The 18,046-nt window shown below is 36.0% G+C and overlaps 1 protein-coding gene across 1 annotated transcript; it reads left to right on the top strand.

Annotated features, from left to right (window-relative positions):
- Positions 1-5,756: 5,756 nt before the first annotated feature.
- On the top strand, positions 5,757-14,018 carry LOC148876611 (very-long-chain (3R)-3-hydroxyacyl-CoA dehydratase PASTICCINO 2A-like). The gene is made up of 9 exons (XM_088969810.1): positions 5,757-6,316; positions 6,422-6,533; positions 6,648-6,666; positions 6,761-6,849; positions 6,926-6,979; positions 7,743-7,813; positions 7,892-7,973; positions 13,517-13,613; positions 13,717-14,018. The coding sequence occupies exons 1-9, from the start codon at positions 6,246-6,248 to the stop codon at positions 13,785-13,787; spliced, it is 666 nt and encodes a 221-aa protein (XP_088825936.1). The 5' UTR covers positions 5,757-6,245; the 3' UTR covers positions 13,788-14,018.
- The last annotated feature ends 4,028 nt before the right edge of the window (positions 14,019-18,046 follow it).

The raw sequence follows: 18,046 nt of genomic DNA on the forward strand, positions 1-18,046 counted from the left end.
TGAAATAGGCAAAGATTCTTCAAAGAAATAAGTATTCAGTCAAGCTTTCCTGTTTGGTGAAAGGTTTTCTTTGATTTAGGGGTGGTTTTATGGGTTTTGTGCGGCCAATGGGAGCTGAGGGCATGTCAGATGTTGCAGTCTCGTATTTGGGGCTATCAGTGGCAAAAAAATATAAATTTGATGAACTTTTAAAACTGTTTTGTCTTTTCTTGGTCTTAAGTAGGGGTTTGTTTGGTATTTTGAGCTTTTTGGGTCTATTAGGCTCTGTTGATTGGTATGAGTATTTTAATGAATCAAGAATGAAACCAGCCATCACCCTTTTAAGGCTTCAAGTTGGGCCATATGATGTGGCAATTTAATCTGGTGTGTCAAAATGGTGTCTTTCTCGTTTAATAGTAAAATGAATGAGTCTGGTCATGAAATTTAGCGCCTTGGGGTTTTGGGGTCTTTGAACACAATGGTGAGGTCTGATCGGACAAATGGGGTAGGGATGATTGAAATCTATGGTTGACAAATTCGGATTTATGAGATTTGCTTAAATATAATCTTTATTTGATAAAGGGTCAAATTGAGATATTTGGGGATGAAATTTGGTGGGTTGACACTTTTGATCATCCTGAATCTAATGGAAGTGATGGATCTTTGATCAGGATTTCAGATTGATTTAGTTCAGATCACGGTCTTAGCTTATGGTTTTCCAATCAACGAGAGGGTTCAAAATGGAATCTTACTTTTTCAATGGTCAAATGGAGGTGTTTGGTCGTGAGATTTGACATGCTATGGTTTTCTATGTCTCTGAATGCAGTGGTAAGGTATGATTTGTCATGTGAAGTTGGGATAGTGGATGGTAGGCTCTCACTAATGAGATTTGGAATATGATTTAGGCTTGATGGGGGGGGGGTAAATGAGGGAATTTCGAGCTATAATTTGATAGGTAGGCATGGATTAGGGTGAAGAGTCAAATGGATGGTTCTGATCTGAGAAATATATGGTCGATCTTGGTAATCATTCAATGCCATCTGAACGGGATCTTGATGTTTTTGCGGTTGGTTGTTGGAGACTCATGGTAGGATTTTCTACTTTATTATTTCTTAGTTGGATTTAATTTTGGAGGAATTGGTATTTGGATATCGCATAGATCGGGGTTGTTAGAAAGGAAGTTGGCATGATGAACAGTGGATCTTTAGAATATAGTCCTGAAAATTAATGTATAACTAAGTTATAGTTTTTCAAGTCTGAGGATGATGTCTAATCAATGTTCTTGTTTATCCTGTAGATTGTGTCAAATGAGGGTTTTTTTCAGGTTTGAAAAGTCGCAAATTGATCTAGTTGTGTTTCAAGTTTTTTGAGTGGAAATGGGGAGTACAAAGATGTGTAGGGTGAAGGGACCAAGCAAAAATTGGGGGATAACTAGTAAGAGATTCTAAAACAACGAGGATGTTAGGCTATAAAATGAGTGGAAAGAAGTTAGAGTGTGAAGTGATTCATGGTTGTCAAGTGTTATTTATTTTGTTTTTAAACTTATGGGTCCTTGGCTAACATCCCATGAAGCGGAATTTGTGGATGATTAATTGATGCATATAGCAAAAATCAGAGGTTGGACATCTTATTCCAACTCTTCCCTTAAACCATAATTCAAAACATTAAAAAGATAAGTTTGGCAAATTATAGTTGGCATGATAAATTGCTGTGAGACCACTTTGGTTTGGATCTTGCTTAGCTATGCACACGGAGGAAAAACTGGACTAGCCTCTTCTCGATTGGATGTCCTTTTAGTGGGAATAGATTAGAGATAATCCAACGGATGATCTTAGTCTTTTCAATAAATTTCCTATAATCCTTTGGCACTATTGGAAGAGTAGATGCAAAAAGGCAATAGAGAATAAAGATTTCAACCCAATTGAAACTATTTCATCGGCCCTTGCATAGATTGAGGAGTTGGCTTCACTAAAAAGGAGGGGGAGCATTCTCGCCTCTCAAAACAACCAAATGATCAACAACCATTGTAGATGGTCTCCTCCCTCTCACTCATTCTTAAAGATTAATGTCGATGGTGCAAATGCAGATTATTTTTTGGGGCTTGGCATTATTTTGAGAGATCACATTGGAAGTTTTGTGTTTAGTAGAGTCATTTGCATGGAAAGGACAGATCCTAACATTACTGAGGTGTGAGCTTTCAGAGCTAGACTCCAAATGGTGAAGGAACTCCACCTCTCTCATATTCACATTGAAGGAGATGTGCAAAAGATAACAGATATCTTGTTGGATGCCTCTCAAGATGTCCCTTTGTGACTTTACACAGTTTGTGCTGATTGTAGGAATCTTTTACAAGAATTTCATTATGTTTGAATCTCCTTTATCCATCATATAGGTAATAGGGTTGCCCATGTAATTGCAAAATTTTCTTATCATGTGATGAATCTTGACCACACTACCGTAGCATGAATATTATAAAGTAAAATTAAATATAGCAGATTTTACAAAGAAAATTAAAATAGACAAAAAGATTTTAGGACTTACCCTTTTGAGTATAATATTGTTGGCATGCGCGAGTAGACAAGGCTATATTCGGTAAGTGGTGTTCAAGAGAAATCCAAAGAAAATAAACATGGTTATGATGTGAGATGCTCGGATGTGCCCTTATTGATTTTGGTATCTTTATTGATTTCCTTCTTCCCCTTTCAACTCTAGTGCTAAGCAACATGACATTAAGTGAAACCACCACTATTCACTACATATCCAAATTTTGCTATTAATTGGAGCCAAGGATCAAGTTAGATATCACATGAGTATGAAGAACAAGAAAACAAATAAGGAGCTAGGAGAATGGTTCCTAGAGAACTGATGTCGTGTAATTGTAAGGTCTCATCGTTATTTGCTGGAAATCCGACTTGGGAACTGATGAGGTTGAAGGGAGCCCCAAAAAACACACTCCAAGAGATAATCTCAGCAATGTTTGAGGTTATTTGGGTGCATGAAGCTATGAAACTACCCTCATTTATTATGGATTGATCTGAACCTCAAATTAGTCAAAGTAGGTTTAAGTTAATCAAAGAAAGAAGAACATGAGGTGGTTTATCAAAGACTAAATTATATATGTGTGTACTATCCTGCCAAATTTAACAAGTTGATTTAATTAGAATGAGTGATAAAGTCTGAGGTCAAAAGAATAATTCGAACACGTCATACTGGTTAAATTATCCCATAAGGGAATTCCAACAACATTACACACCCATTAAGCATTCTAAAAGTTAACCAGTAACACCATACAAAATATTGAATCAATAGTAAAGCAATGGTCAACTTGGGTTCAGATACCTCTATGGCTACAATTACGACTAGGGAAGTTCGTGATCAAGTTTTGAACAAAAATTCTAAACTGAACCCTATACCCAACTTCTTAAATCAACATGTTAGTTTTCTTTTTTTTTTCTTTTTTTCTTTCTTTTTTTTTTTTTTTAAATTAACCAGTTTCCTCAATACTTTTGTTATTCATTGGTGATTCATCTAAAGGCTAGCCTCAGATGATCATAGTTTTTTTTCACATTTATTATGAAAACAAACAGAATACATAGACTATGCTCTAAATAGAACCGAAAAAGGATTCTAGGCAAGGTTATCAAAATTATCAAAGAGGAAGAACTGATGTATGTGGTTTGTTTGTAATTTGATTGTAGGATTGAAGGGTAAAACCAAAACGGAAATTAGATTTGATCGTTCAGGCAATTATCTTTAGAGATATGCCAAAGGTGTGTGTGCCTACTGGACCCACTAAAACAAGGGAACAAAGGAGAATCTTAACAAGGCTTAAACTTAATTGTTTCATGTATCGGTATGACAAAAAACCCCACCAGGATCACAACGATAAACAACAAATCAAATAAAGTAGTTATAGGAAATTGAATATTTATTTATAGAAATTGCAAAAGGAAGAAGTCACCATTCAACTTCATAATTCGTAAAATAACGTGCAAACACACAATCAAACTTATCAATACCGAAGGATACATAGCTGGGTTCTAAAACTTGTGCAGTTCAATTCCATGGGGATACATATCGGCTTCCCCAAAACTTTCCATACATAAATGCAATGGAGAAGACCTAGAAAACTATTGAACTTGTGTCTCCGATCATCCCCCAAACAGTAGATATCTTAATGGTGAAGTGCAGGATCCCCTTCTGCCAAACCATAGACAACTTTCATTAGCATCCCCTTATGGCTACCGTCAGTCAAATCAAGAACATTGCTGCCAATAATGCCATGGGGCCTTATCCAAAGCCTAAACTTTCTCCATCACATCAGGTCCGAAGCTCATGAGTTGTACCTATGCACCTGGCTTAAATGTTGCTGGTATCCTTCGATGATTCCTCATCAAGACGACTACAACAGAGCATGAGAGGAACCATTTCAGAAGCAGGGATGTGAGAGTATTAATTTCATGGGAAACCCCAGTCCTATGTCAGAGGCAGCGAAGGGTGAGATAAACCAGAATGTCGTTGGCGAGGTAAGGAACAAGGAGCCTTATCTCGAACCCGGATGACGGAAGTGAAACAGGGTATGAGCGGGAGAGGTGGGGGAGAGGAGATCGCCGTTGGTTCTGTTGCTCTGCTGTTGTGTCATCCCAATGGTCTTCTTCGTATACCTAGAAACCTCTATGTACCCTGTTGCTGTTGCTACTACTTTTGATGCTAAATTACCTTTCATGCCAAAATCGGAGATCGAAAATCAAAACCAAAGATTTTAATGTAAGTAGGGAGTTAAGGCTAGGGAGGTTGTTCCAATATCCAAAGGTCCGGAGATGGCGGCAAAAAGAGAGAGGACGCGAGGAAGAGAGAATGAGAGAGGAGAGAAGGGAGAGTCTCCTTATGAAAAACCCTAGGTCGAAGTTATGATCTTCATGTCTCCCTAGGGAAGAGTTGTTCTCCCCTTTTATAGAGAGAAAGCCAAAGCTATAAAGAAAAGGATTTAAAAGGAAATCTTTTCTATTAGGAAAGTATATCTTTCTTGTTAGGAAATGAGATATTTCCTTTAAAGACTCTCTATGTATGCTATTTTTTATTCTTTTATACTAACGCGGTGTGGGCGACGTCATTGTTTGTATTGCTTGCCTTTACTAGGCCCACAGGGCGTCCTATCATGCATGTATTTAAAAGACACACGTGTTTCTGATATTTATTCCCCATCTACAGTAATTTCGTACCTGTTCAAAGTTCATCATGGGTCTGCACGTGTCTAAAGCTCATCGCAAATTCACGTGTCTAAGATTCAACATAGATTTGTATAGGCCAAAGCTCATCACAACCTGCTTTGGGTAAGAGTTCATCGCAGATTTGCGATGGGTGAACTCATCGCAAACGTGCAATGGGTTATGGATCCATTGCAGGCATCCGTGTAGTGATAGTTTGACACCTTCTTTACTATGGTGGCCTTAGTGACCACTATGTATAGTCACCAACATTTTTGAATAGAAGAAGCTAGAATTTGGGAATGTTCAACCTTTTGTCAATGTTCATGGTTGATAAAAAGAATTAGATGGCATTCGAAAGACATTTTTGAATTTTAAAATGTCACTTAATGACTGATTAATAGATTAATTAATGGCAGATACTAAATTGTTACATTTTAAAAGTTCGGACAATGAATTGTCATATTTTAAAGCTTGGCTATTTTGTCGCATTTTAAAGTAAAGAACCAAATTATCACTCCAACCAAAGTATTTCCCTTATAAATTTTGTTTTGTTGACGAGGTTCCAACATCATGATTGGGCCTTTACCTAAAAATAAATCATGATTGGGTTGATGAAGGTTTTTTTGGTAATAAAGTTGATGAAGGGTTAGAGCTGAGGGTTTTTACACACCAGGTTGGGCTCAACCCGAGCCAACCCGGTTCGAATTGAGGCCTCCACGGACATCAACTGATCTTGTGACGTTTATAGTCAAGAAGGGGGAATGTGTAATTTTAGAGGTACCGGTAATTTTTTTTCCGACGAACTATACGACTGCGAATTCTGAAGTGTGCTCTTCCGTGTTCAATTGCACTTGCATGGTTGCATCACACTTCTCTGTTGTTGTTTATCAGAAAACCGTTGAGCGCACAAGCTGCTACTGCTGGTTGATCTACTCAGTAATCGCCTACGATTTGTAAGGTCATCAGAAAGTCCAGTTTCGATCTCTATATAACCCTAGGTCTTCAGTTTCTCGCGTTCGCGGCGGAAGGAGTGTTTAGGCTTAAAGAGAGAGCTATATGGCGGGGTTCTTATCAGTCCTCAGACGCCTCTACTTTACTGCCTACAACTGGGCTGTCTGCGTTGGATGGCAAGTTCAATTCTTACCAGTTTTCAGAGTTCTCCTGTGTGCTTCTGAATTGTTGAATCTCTGCATGATTTGCCTATTTATTTGCATTTCTCTATATGGATTTAGGTGCCAAGTTCTGTATTTTGCTTTGAAGACTTTGAGGGAGTCTGGCCATGAACGTGTCTATGATGCAGTTGAAAGGCCTCTTCAGCTCGCTCAAACGGCGGCAATTTTGGAGGTACTGTAAATCCACCTTTCAACGTAGTGGTTTGTAAGTGATTGTTCCATATTTTCTGTGACTAATATATATATATTTTTTCCTTTTTTGCTTGTGCTTTTAATTTTTACACAGATTTTTCATGGTCTCATAGGTATGAAGTCTATCATATCTTATCTTCTTTTCATAATGCTGTTTTGATCTGAGAAATGATCTTCTTTCCCCCTTTTCTTTTTGCTCTGAAAAAGGGTTGGTGAGATCTCCAATTACGGCAACATTGCCGCAGATTGGTTCAAGGTTGTATTTGACTTGGGGTATCTTATATAGTTTTCCCGAGGTAATTACTACTGCCATTTAGTTTATGTTCGACAATACGAGAGTTTTCACCAACAATGTGAGTCTTCTGTTCACAGACTCGGACTCATATTCTTGTTAGCTCTCTGGTCATCAGCTGGTCGGTCACGGAGGTACCAGTGTTTACTGATTTTATTTCATTTATAAATTCAATTACTTTTTATTTTTTTTGAAAAATTATCTTGTAATATAGTCTCTTGTGACTCTTTGTATAGTCCGAGGTATTGAGGTTGAATTACTTCAAAAATAGCATTAAATTCCGCTGCCTGTTAAGTTACTTATGTAAGATCATGCTATTGAGTTTAAGCTTATGTGTGCCCATTTGTGTTTTTCCTTCCACATACATTGAAAATTATATTCCTTCTTATTTTTGTTTCTTTTACTGTTTTATTTCCTACCTTCTATTCTTTTTTCTTTTATGTAATTCAAAACTAAGATGGTAGTAGTGTTTAACTAATCCATAAGATGGTGAGAGATTGGTTTACTATTTATTATCGTGACTCAGGGGGATATGATTCCCTATATTGTGTCTTATGCAAAATATCCATTTTTTTTCACATATCCTTGCATAGGAAAATATTGGGAGCCTGACAGGGGAAAGCATATCAATAACATAGTACCATTTCTTATGGAATAGTGTGAACATCAAAATCAAGTTGGCCCTTGGTTACATATAGTTATTTTTTGACATTTCTATGTTCAGGGTACAAAGCTGAAGAGATATAGGATAACTACAATAATTTGCTCATGAAGTCCATATTTTAGTTTTGCTTTTACATGTCATCTTTCATAATTATAGAAGCCTAACATTTTTTTTCTGGTTTCATGCCTGTGGTTCTCAACATGATAATAGTTTTGTATTTCTTGTTCTTGCAGATTATTCGATATTCTTTCTTTGGCATGAAGGAAGCATTCGGTTATGCACCATCCTGGCTCTTGTGGCTCAGGTATAACTTGTTCAATTGACATTGTAGTGATTGAATTCCTAGAAGCTCTCTTGTTAAAGTCAAATTGATAATTTGCAGGTACAGCACCTTTTTGATATTGTATCCAACTGGTATTTCCAGTGAAGTTGGTCTAATATATATTGCTCTGCCATACATCAAGGTAATGAAGTTAGTGAGGCAAAAGACTATGTTCTATTTTGCTATTAACTGTTCTGTTTTTTGCATCTTTTTATCAGAAGTTTGCCTATTCTTCTCTTTCCATAATCCCCACAAAAATGGTAGGTGGAGGCATCCACTCATCTTCACACAATACCGTGAGGCCAAGATCTCATAAACTCTTTAAGAGCCACCACTAAACCAAGAAGAAAGAAAGAAACTCCACATATCCAGAGACAAGTCATAATGAAGGAAATGATGACTGCACATGGTTCCCCATCTTAAGCACAAGGAATCAGTTAGCCAGGTGCTCTATGGATGGTCTAATATAAGTGCCCTAACAAGCCCCACTAACCAAAATACTTCTCAACGCTTGGAAAAATGGGGTTCCTCCAAATCTTCTCAATTGGATAGGATTTGGATGGATGAACTGTATATTTAAAGAATTGTAGCAAGAACTTACCAAGATGCTCAGCTTCTTCCTTCCAAGCACACAAATGCAGTCTTATAACCAATATTAGGCTCCCTCAAGTGTACGGACAAGAAAAGGCATCCACCTTGTTTTTCAATTCAAAAGATTGGTTCATAATAATGCCGTTGGAAGGGAAGAACCTCTATAGTCTAGGATATTTTAGAGCTATGTATTGATTGAGCGAACTCTTATTGAAGGTGGTTTGGTCCCAAATTCTGTTTTCCTTTACCTCGTTAGGTTTCATAAAAAAATGTTTCTAATTATTAGTTATTTACCACTAAGGCCCCGTTCACTTTTTGGTAAGTTACTTACCCATATTCTTTTATTTCCCAGGTAAATAAAATAATGACCATTTTAGCCATAAAAGTTCCATCATCAAAAGGGGCATTTTTGTCCCATCCAAGTGTTGGCAACTTTCCCTTAGATGAGAAAGTTAATTTACCCACCTAGGAGATGGTCCCCACATAAATCTGGAAAAAGAACAACAATCCCATTGACCAACTTTTCCCATCTCAAAATCCCAAAAAAGAACGCCCCCTAAATGCATGTCGCAACTGGAAATTTCTTAAGTTTCTGAAACTATCTTAAAACAACAATTTTCAGAAAATCATAAGTGGAATTGTGGAAGAAGTAATTATTCATCAATTTTTCAATTAATCAAATTGCTACAGTCAAAATGCCTGATATTTTAGTTTTCTAGACATCATTTTAGATTATCTGACAGGATCCAATGCCATGGATCCTAAAATACTGATCTTGAATGAGGCAATTAGCTGGTCCATAACCAATGAGGTTTTTGGTTTCTTATGAGTCTGGCTCAAAGACCAGAAATTGCAGTCTATTTTACCCATGTACTGCATGAACATCCCATAGTGATGGTTGTTTGGATTTTATGCTGAACATTGAAGTATCTCTCATCAATACTGAACCCACTTTAAAGAATTAAAGTGTCTGGTAAACATAGATTATAGGGCGCACGCTTTTAGGACTGGGCAAAGTACTTGGATGGAATGTGGTGGTTATTTGATGTTCTTAATCTCACCCAGTGACTTCGTTCTCACATTGTCCTTGGCACTGTTGCTGATTTTGCAGTTTCATGCCATTGTGCAACTCAGCAACTGTACTTGTAGACAGCATTGTCAGGGTGATTTTGTACTTGGCAAAGTCTTATATTTATTGAGGAATGGGAAACTAACTCTTTGATTTACCAAAAAGGAAAGTTCACATGAAAATTGCAAATGTTGTTGCTAATATCGAGAGGATATTTCTAACAATTTACCATGGATGTTTAATCTATACTCTCCATTTAAGAAGTTTTATTTTCGTGGTCTCTGCATCAGCTTTCTAATACACCATGCAGTGGTGTATTTTCCCTTATCGTTGTAGATACTACTTTAACCTTGTTTTGGCATCCAAATTGTTGCTTCTACAGTTATTCATCTGCATCATTCAAGTAATGATACATCTCAGAAGGCTGCGTAAAGATGAAAACCGAGTTGGAGACACAGGATGATTGAAATGGAGTGGGGCAGATTTGGAGGAGGATGTGCAAGCCTGGGTGACCTTCAAATGGGGAAAGGAGAGTCTTGGGAGCAAGAAAGTTGAATGGCGGCTTGTTTTTGTTCATGTTCCACAGAAGTTGGAAGAAAAGAGAGAAGATCCTGGGATCTTAGATTTAGTAGGTGGCTTCTGGCGGCTGGTCTGATTCAAGAATGTTGGAGAAGGAGAGCAATTTGGATCAGAGTTCTGGGAATTCCCCTGCATACGTGGTGCCTATTCTTTTTTAAAATGATGATTGGGGAGTACTGTGGTAAGTATCTGAGCTCTGATGTTAGGAACAGAAGGTGGGAGAAAGTTGATGTTGCAAGAATCTTAGTGGAAGTAGAGGAGATTTCTGCTATTCCAAGTTTGTTAGTCTCCTATTTGCAGGAGAAGAATATGAGCTAAGAATCTAAGTAGAGGGAGTGGACATGCATTTTTTCAGGGTAGAGCACAGTGGTGAGCAAAGAGGTGATGGTAGGGGAGAGAAGAGAGTTGATAGGGGGTGAAGTCACAGTTTCTCAGGCCTAGCGAGTTGGGGGAAGCAAACAATCGCTCAAAGGTTGAAAATGATGGAAAGGAAATGGCAAGGGGTAAAGAGGTAATTTTGAGAGGGATTGGGGTGTTAAGTATGAGATACGTGGATGAAGATGGTGAGGAAAGTTCAGATGATTGTGTTTTAGAAGATGGGGAGATTAAGAGAGGCTTTTGATGGGTCACAATTGATATTAGGTGATAAAGGCATTGGTAGTGGGGTCCACTTGTTGTTTTTGAAAAAAAAAGGTTTTTAAGAATGATGGTTGTCTTAAAAAATCAAAGGTCATTAAAGGAAGAGGCATTAAATCTAAGCCTTTAGTCCCAAGGAGAAGAAGAAAAGGTGGTTTGAAAAATGGAGGAGAGGTTGAAGATTGGGTTTGGGTGGTGGCAGGATATGATAGTAATGGAAAGAAGAGCCTGGTTTCAAAGGTTGTAGAAGATTGAGATGGAAACTTTGAAGATCCAATTGTTGTGAGTATTATTCAGGTAACCAGTGCAATGAGAATTGTGAGAAGGAAAGGGAGGAATCCGATTGGCAGGAAGGTAAAGTTATTTATTTTGGGTCCTTTCTGGTCGAAATTCAAAAGGAAGTGGTAGTGTGGTACAGGAGGGGTACTTAGCTTCGAATGACCTGGTTGTTGTAAGGTTAGAGGGGAGGGAGGAGGAGAAGGAGACACGATTGGGAGCTGGAGTGGAGGAAGTGGTTAGGGGGGACAGGGGCATCGAGAAGGGAAGAGGAGGAGGGGAGCTCACTAAAAAGGGTGAAGACAAAATCTTGGAAGTCACTGTCTTTTCAAAGGATATGGGCAAGGAGGGTGAGAATGGCTCAGTGGAAGTAGGGATGTTGATTGCACTGGATTTGGTCCAATGTGAGTCCATTACAAATGGACCAGGTTCAATCCAATCCAATGAATAATTTGGACCGGTCCAATTCAACGTTCGGACCGTCCAATTTGTTCAAATTCATTTTAATTTAGATTGGTTTCAACCCAAACCCAGTCCATTGACACCTATATTCTTATCTTATATCAATGGACCGGATATTGGCTTAATCCGACCAAATCCAATATAAATTTATTATGGACGGACCAGGTCCGGTCCAATCTAATAAATATTTTGGACCGGATTGGTCTAATCCACTGTCTTTTTGGTCCATCCAATTCATTGAAATTGGTTTTGGACTGGACCGATCCATTGACACCCTTAAGTGGAAGGTTATGCGGAGTTCCTGAAAGTCAAAGTGTCAGCTGTTAGACTCGGAGTGGATCAAGGCAAGAAGAGAAAAAGTACAATTAAGGAAGGAGACGATGGTGGCTCAGGGGCATTGAAGAAAGCCTGAGGCGTATGTAAGTCTCATGTGATTCATGTTTTTAAAATTTTTTCTAGGTTGAAAGAAGGTTTGGTTGGCGCTGGTCCAACTAGTAAAAACAAGAGAGTTTATAAGAATAAGGGTAAAAAGATCAAGGTTTCGAAGGAGAGTGCTGAAGGGCAGGGATTTGAATCTCAAGCTCCAGTTTGGGACAGAGCTTCAGCTGTTGACTTCACCTGAAGAAAGAGAAAATGAAGAAGACCATAGTTGGGGAAGGAAGAGAGGCTTGGAATGAGGATGGAGACGGGCAGGAAGAGATTTCCGAAGGAGATTATTTATGATGCTATCAAGAAGGGGGTTGTGGTTGTTTTTCTTGGTCTGTGTTGTCTTTGTTGATTTGTGTTGTTTTATTTTGTTGATTGGGTAGTATCTTGACACCTTGGAGATGATTGCAATCAGCTTGTTCCATTTTTTTCTTTAATAAATTTCTTTTACATTTACTATCAAAAAAAGACTACATCTGTTTTTTAATCAGCAACAGTGAACTGGAGATTTCATTGAGTTGGAAATATAAAAATCCCTCTTTCAAAAGTGATAAGGAATGAGTGAAAAGCACAAATAGTGCTTTGCTACCCATACTGGCATAGCAATCTAAAATCTTACAAGTTAGTCCCTGGACCAGGTGCCCCCCAAAACAAGTGAATCCTTGTAATCCTTTCCCTTGCTACGGTCTGCAGTATTGGCAATGTTGTTTGCTACTTCTCTGGTCTCTTTTAGAGGATATTTTGGGACTTCTCCGTTGTTTTGGGGGTCCAAAAATTATGTTCTTGTAGACTTGTATCTTCTCTGGTAATGAATTTCTTTTGATCTTGTATCCATAAAAAGGAGAAAAGAGAAGAAAATAAAAAGAAAAATAAGATTAAGCCAGTTACATGAATCTATCGTTTGCATGGATTAACAGGTTCAAGAAAAAAAAAGGAAAAATCATTTGCACAGATTAATATTACAGATAGGGAACTACTCAGTTTTAGGGCCGAGCAAAACAAAACCGACTGAAACTGAACCGAAAAATCGGTTAGCTGAACCAGTCAGTTCGGTGTTTTTAAAAAACCGAAGGTACTGGTTCGGTTTTGGTTAACCAATATAAAAAACCGGTGGTTAAATGAACCGACCGGTATACATGTTTTTCTATATATTTTCTATATGTTTATGTATATTATAAATTAATAAATATGCATTATATATAAATATATGTTTATAATATATAATATATTATATATTATTTAAAATATAATATTTTATATATTTATAATTTTATTATATATTTATATATATTTTTATAATAAATATTATAAAAACTAAAAAACCGAAAAACCACGAAACGAACCAATGGTTAACCGACTGGTTTCGGTTACTGGTTTTCCAAAAACCGGTACTACCGGTTCGGTTCACAAAAAAAAACCCACCGTGAACACCCCTACCCCTACTCAGTTTAGAGTGGGTAAATAAGAAAGCTTGCTTTTTTTCCCTATGGTATATGAAAGAAACTTAGATTGGCACCTGTTAAGGGGGTTAGCACTTGCTATTCATGGATTTCATGTGGTAATCAATTGTTTGCTAGGTTCCCAAGGAGTGTATGCTGTTCTCTTTTTCTGAAGATGGATCTGACCTTCCATTCCAAATCTTGCAGGCATCTGAGAAATATTGCATAAGAATGCCAAACAAATGGAATTTCTCTTTTGATTACTTCTATGCTGCCATCATTGCCCTTGGAATCTATGTCCCAGGCATGGACTTTCTTTCCTCTTTGACACATCGACATGTTAACTTCTTAATTGTCTTACTGTTTTGCTGGTTTGTTAACTGCTTTTTGTCATGACCTTAATGCAGGCAGCCCACACATGTACCGACATATGCTTGGGCAGAGGAATAAAGCTCTCTCCAAGTCTAAGAGAGAATAGAATGAAATCTAGTAGGACTTTTTTTTTTTTTTTTCCTTTTCCTTTCCCTTTTTCTAGTTGTTGTTGTTGTTGTAATCTTCTCCCCCATCTAAAGGATATAAGGTTTCAAAAATTATTTACCTATCTGAGTTCATTATGAGCATCAGATGCTCCAACATCTAGCCTGTTAGATTGACAGCTGCCATCTTTTTTCTCCGAAGTGATGTTTGAATACACAACTAGACCATCAAATGCTAAAGTCTAAAAGTGCATAAAAGTCAAATCTTGGCAGCCATCTAATCATATCTGCAGAGAATGCGCTTGCATCCAATTGTCATAAAATCTACATGAGAAATTTTAGCATGGTTGGGATTCCATATGATTTGAGTTAGGACCTAGCATGGGATGATCTCAATGCACCATTCAGTTGTTCCCACAACTGACCTACTATTACTAGCGGGGACCCGTGAATTTGAAAGATTTAATATTTTATTTACTATTAATTAATATTAAATTAATAATTAAAATATATTATCAATTAAGTATTCAACGTTACTGTTAATATTTAAAATTTTAATAATTGTATTTTTCATTTAATGTTGATTTACAAAAAATAATTATTGTTAATTTAAAATGAATAAATATATTATAATAAATTTAGTTTTCTTAATAATTTGTAGTAATTTTAATAATTGTTATTATTTTTAAATGAAATTTTGATTAACTTTATATAAATAAAAATAATTACAGAAGCTAATATTTTTATTAATTTCATTAATAATTAATAATTATATGGGAATGACAACGGGGTGGGTTCAGATAGGGGTGGCAATTTTTCACTCAACCCGCTGAATCCACCCAACTCGCTCATATACTTGGCAGGTTGGAAATGGGTTGATCACCCATTGGGTCTATTTAAATGGGTTGGATTGGGTTGGGTTGTGGATAACCATTGGGTTAACCACTACAAATATAAGTATTAATTCCTTAGTTTTTTTTTTTTTTTAATTTTCTTCATTTGAATGAAATAATTTATAACTAATGCATTAATTTTTTATTAATTATTGACTAAAATTAGTTTTGTCTTGAATCAACACACTTCACCCAATTCAACATAAATCCAAATAAACTTGACTCGAGTCTGGACCAGCTCAACTTGGTCTAAATATGAATAGAACCGATCACCTTGATTCGGTTTGTCTTGGTCGTTCAGCTCGACCATAATTGACCTAACCCAATATATGCCGTTTTTGCGATTGACTGAATCGGTTTGGTATGGTCCAACCAATCTAATCTAGATATAAACGGTTCAACCACCCTTGATGTGATAGCTCGAAGACAATCCAATTAGATAGTTCAAGTTGGTTTGATCGGTTTGAACCTAAGTGATTTAGTCAAACTTGAAACCCGAACATAGTTACATGGCTTCTCCATTTGTGTAAAAACAACATGTAATGTGATTTGAACCTTCACCACTTGTGTAAATAGCAACTACCATTACCACTAAGCTATGACAAACTTATTTGTTAAGAGAAAGTTTTTTTAAGTACATAAATATAAGATTAATGGGTTTGGGCATATTGGATTAGGTTAAAGCGGGTTTGGGTTGAACCCAATCCATTTAATTTTATATAATTGGGTCATTAATGGGTTGGCGGGTTAGATGGGTTGGATTGAAGCTCAACCCAAACCAAACCAAACCAAACCCAACCCAACTCGCCCAATTGCCACCGCTAGGTTCAGGGCGGGGCACCCCATCCTTGTCCTTGCCCCATAGTCAAGACACTCTACTCCATCCCCGCCCCATCCTCAGTGTCAGGCGGGTTTAGGGCAAGGCAGCCACTCTCCAATGTTGGGCGAGTTTAGGGGCAAGGCACCCCAATCTTCATCAAAGATTGGGAATCCTCGAATTTTCTCGCCCCGTCCCTAGTATTGGGTGGGTTCAAGTAGAGGTATAAATCAGGTCATGCTGGGTCGGCACAACACGACCTGCATGAGGCTCGCACAAAGTGTCGGCTATGTCGTGCTAGCCCACGGGGCGTCCTCGACCATGCCTTCCTCCCTTAGGTTAATTTGTGGGGTCGGTTTGTCACAGCCCACGACTCGAGCCCGCACAGGCCCGTGCCGTGCCGTGGGTCGAGTTGGTTCATGTGCCGAGCTTTGGGCCAGGCCAGACCGCAGATCAGGGCAAGCTATGAGAGGTTCATTTAAAAAAACAGTGAAAAAGATGCTTAAATTTTTATTTCATATGATCTTTGATGTATACAATTGTTTATATATGCAATTAGACCTATTCATGTGCCGAGCTTTGGGCCAAGCCAGTCCGCAGACCAGGCCAAGCTATGAGAGGTCCATTTAAAAAAAAGTGAAAAAGATGCTTAAATTTTTATTTCATATGATCTTTGATGTATACAATTGTTTATATATACAATTAGACCTATTCATGGGCCGAGTAGCCCGACGGCTAGGCCTAGCCTGACCCATTATTTTCAAGCTTGGACAAAATTTCAAGCCCGTGGGCTTGAGTTTGAGCTTTCTTAAATAAGTACGGCCTGATACTATTACATATATAAAAAAAGTACTTATGTTATATATAATAAATATAATATATATATGCTTCTTAAATTATTAGTAAATATTAATTTACTATTAGGAAATATAAATTAGTTTTTAGTTTATTAAATTATTACTAAATTAATATAATTTTAGTTTATAAAAGTATATTGAAAATAAGACATTTTGTGTATAGATCGGGCTCGGGCTCGAGCTCGAGCTTCGGGCTTTATATAAGGGTTGGGCTTGGGCTCAAGATCTTAGACCCGATGGTCGGGCTGGGCTCGAGCTTGGGCTTGCACATTTTCTGTTGATAAAGAGACCCATGTTAATTATAAAACTATGATTTTTTATAAATTAAAATTGTATATATTAATATAAAATTTGTTATTTAAATATTATATAATAAAATTTACCATATATGCATATAGCTTCCGAGTTGAGCTTATTAGGAGTTATTTAGCTTGGGTCATGTCCACTAAAGCCATCATTGGACTCCAAAAGTTTGATACCTAATTAAACTTTGAATCTGATTATCCCTGATAATGTGTGGGCATGGTGCATATCTTAGTTGGACCTAACTCAAAAGAAAATAGTTGCTTGAGCTTGAAAATTTATAGATCTAATAGTTGCTTGAGTTATAAACGATTTGTTATTTTTTATTAATTATTAAAATATTGTTAGCTATTAAAATATTGTAACTATTAAATTATTGTATTTATTTAAAATACAATAATTTATGGAAATTATCATATTTTCATAAATAGTGCTAATTTCTTGGCTAATTCTAATTAACTATAACTTTCTTGTAATTAAATACAATTTTTTGGTAATTAAATGTAATTTTCTACTATTTATATCTTAAATTGTAATTACTATTAATTACAATGTAAAAATAATTATTGTTAATTATATTCATATCAATAATTAAAATGCATTATTTTTTTCATTAGTATTCAGTAATTTTTTGCAATAAAATACAATTAATTTAATTTTTTAATTATTTTTAGTATTTTAATTAAGCTTTAGGTTTTTCAGAATTTTAGGATTTTTAATTAATTTTTGGTGTTTTTTCATTATTATTCAGTAATTTTTGCATATGAGTATTTTTTAATAATTTTCAGTATTTTCAGCATTTATTTTTGCATATTAGTCACTACAAAATTAATTTGCATTTGCTTTCAGTAAAAATAAAATAAATAACTAAATAAATACCATAGTTAATAAAAAATACAACTAATTTTCAATAAAATACTATTAATCGTACTTTTTAAGTATTTTCATTAAATACCCTTATTAATATAATATATTGTTAATTTTCAATATTTTTAATTATTTTTAGTATTTTAATTATGTTTAGGTTTTTCAGAATTTTTTAGATTTTTAATTAATTATTGGTATTTTTTCATTATTATTCTGTAATTTTTTCATATGAGTAATTTTGCAATGAAATACCGTTAACAAAACATGTTATACATTTTAAATTTTCTTTAATTTTTATCATTTGTAATGAGTTCATTATGCACAATAAAGGTCTCAACTCATAGAAATTATTAATTAATTAAAAATTCATTTATACAATGTTATCTAATAATATTATTAAAACTATCAATTAATATTTTTTATATTTAAATTTCTTATTTTTAATTAATTGTTGGTATTTTTTCATTATTATTCAATAATTTTTGCAATAAAATTTGTTATGCATTTTAAATTTTCATTAATCT

This window comes from Nelumbo lutea, chromosome 1, assembly GCF_056320005.1.
Source record: "Nelumbo lutea isolate HS-2025 chromosome 1, American lotus-T2T, whole genome shotgun sequence".
In the NCBI taxonomy this organism is placed as follows: domain Eukaryota; kingdom Viridiplantae; phylum Streptophyta; class Magnoliopsida; order Proteales; family Nelumbonaceae; genus Nelumbo; species Nelumbo lutea.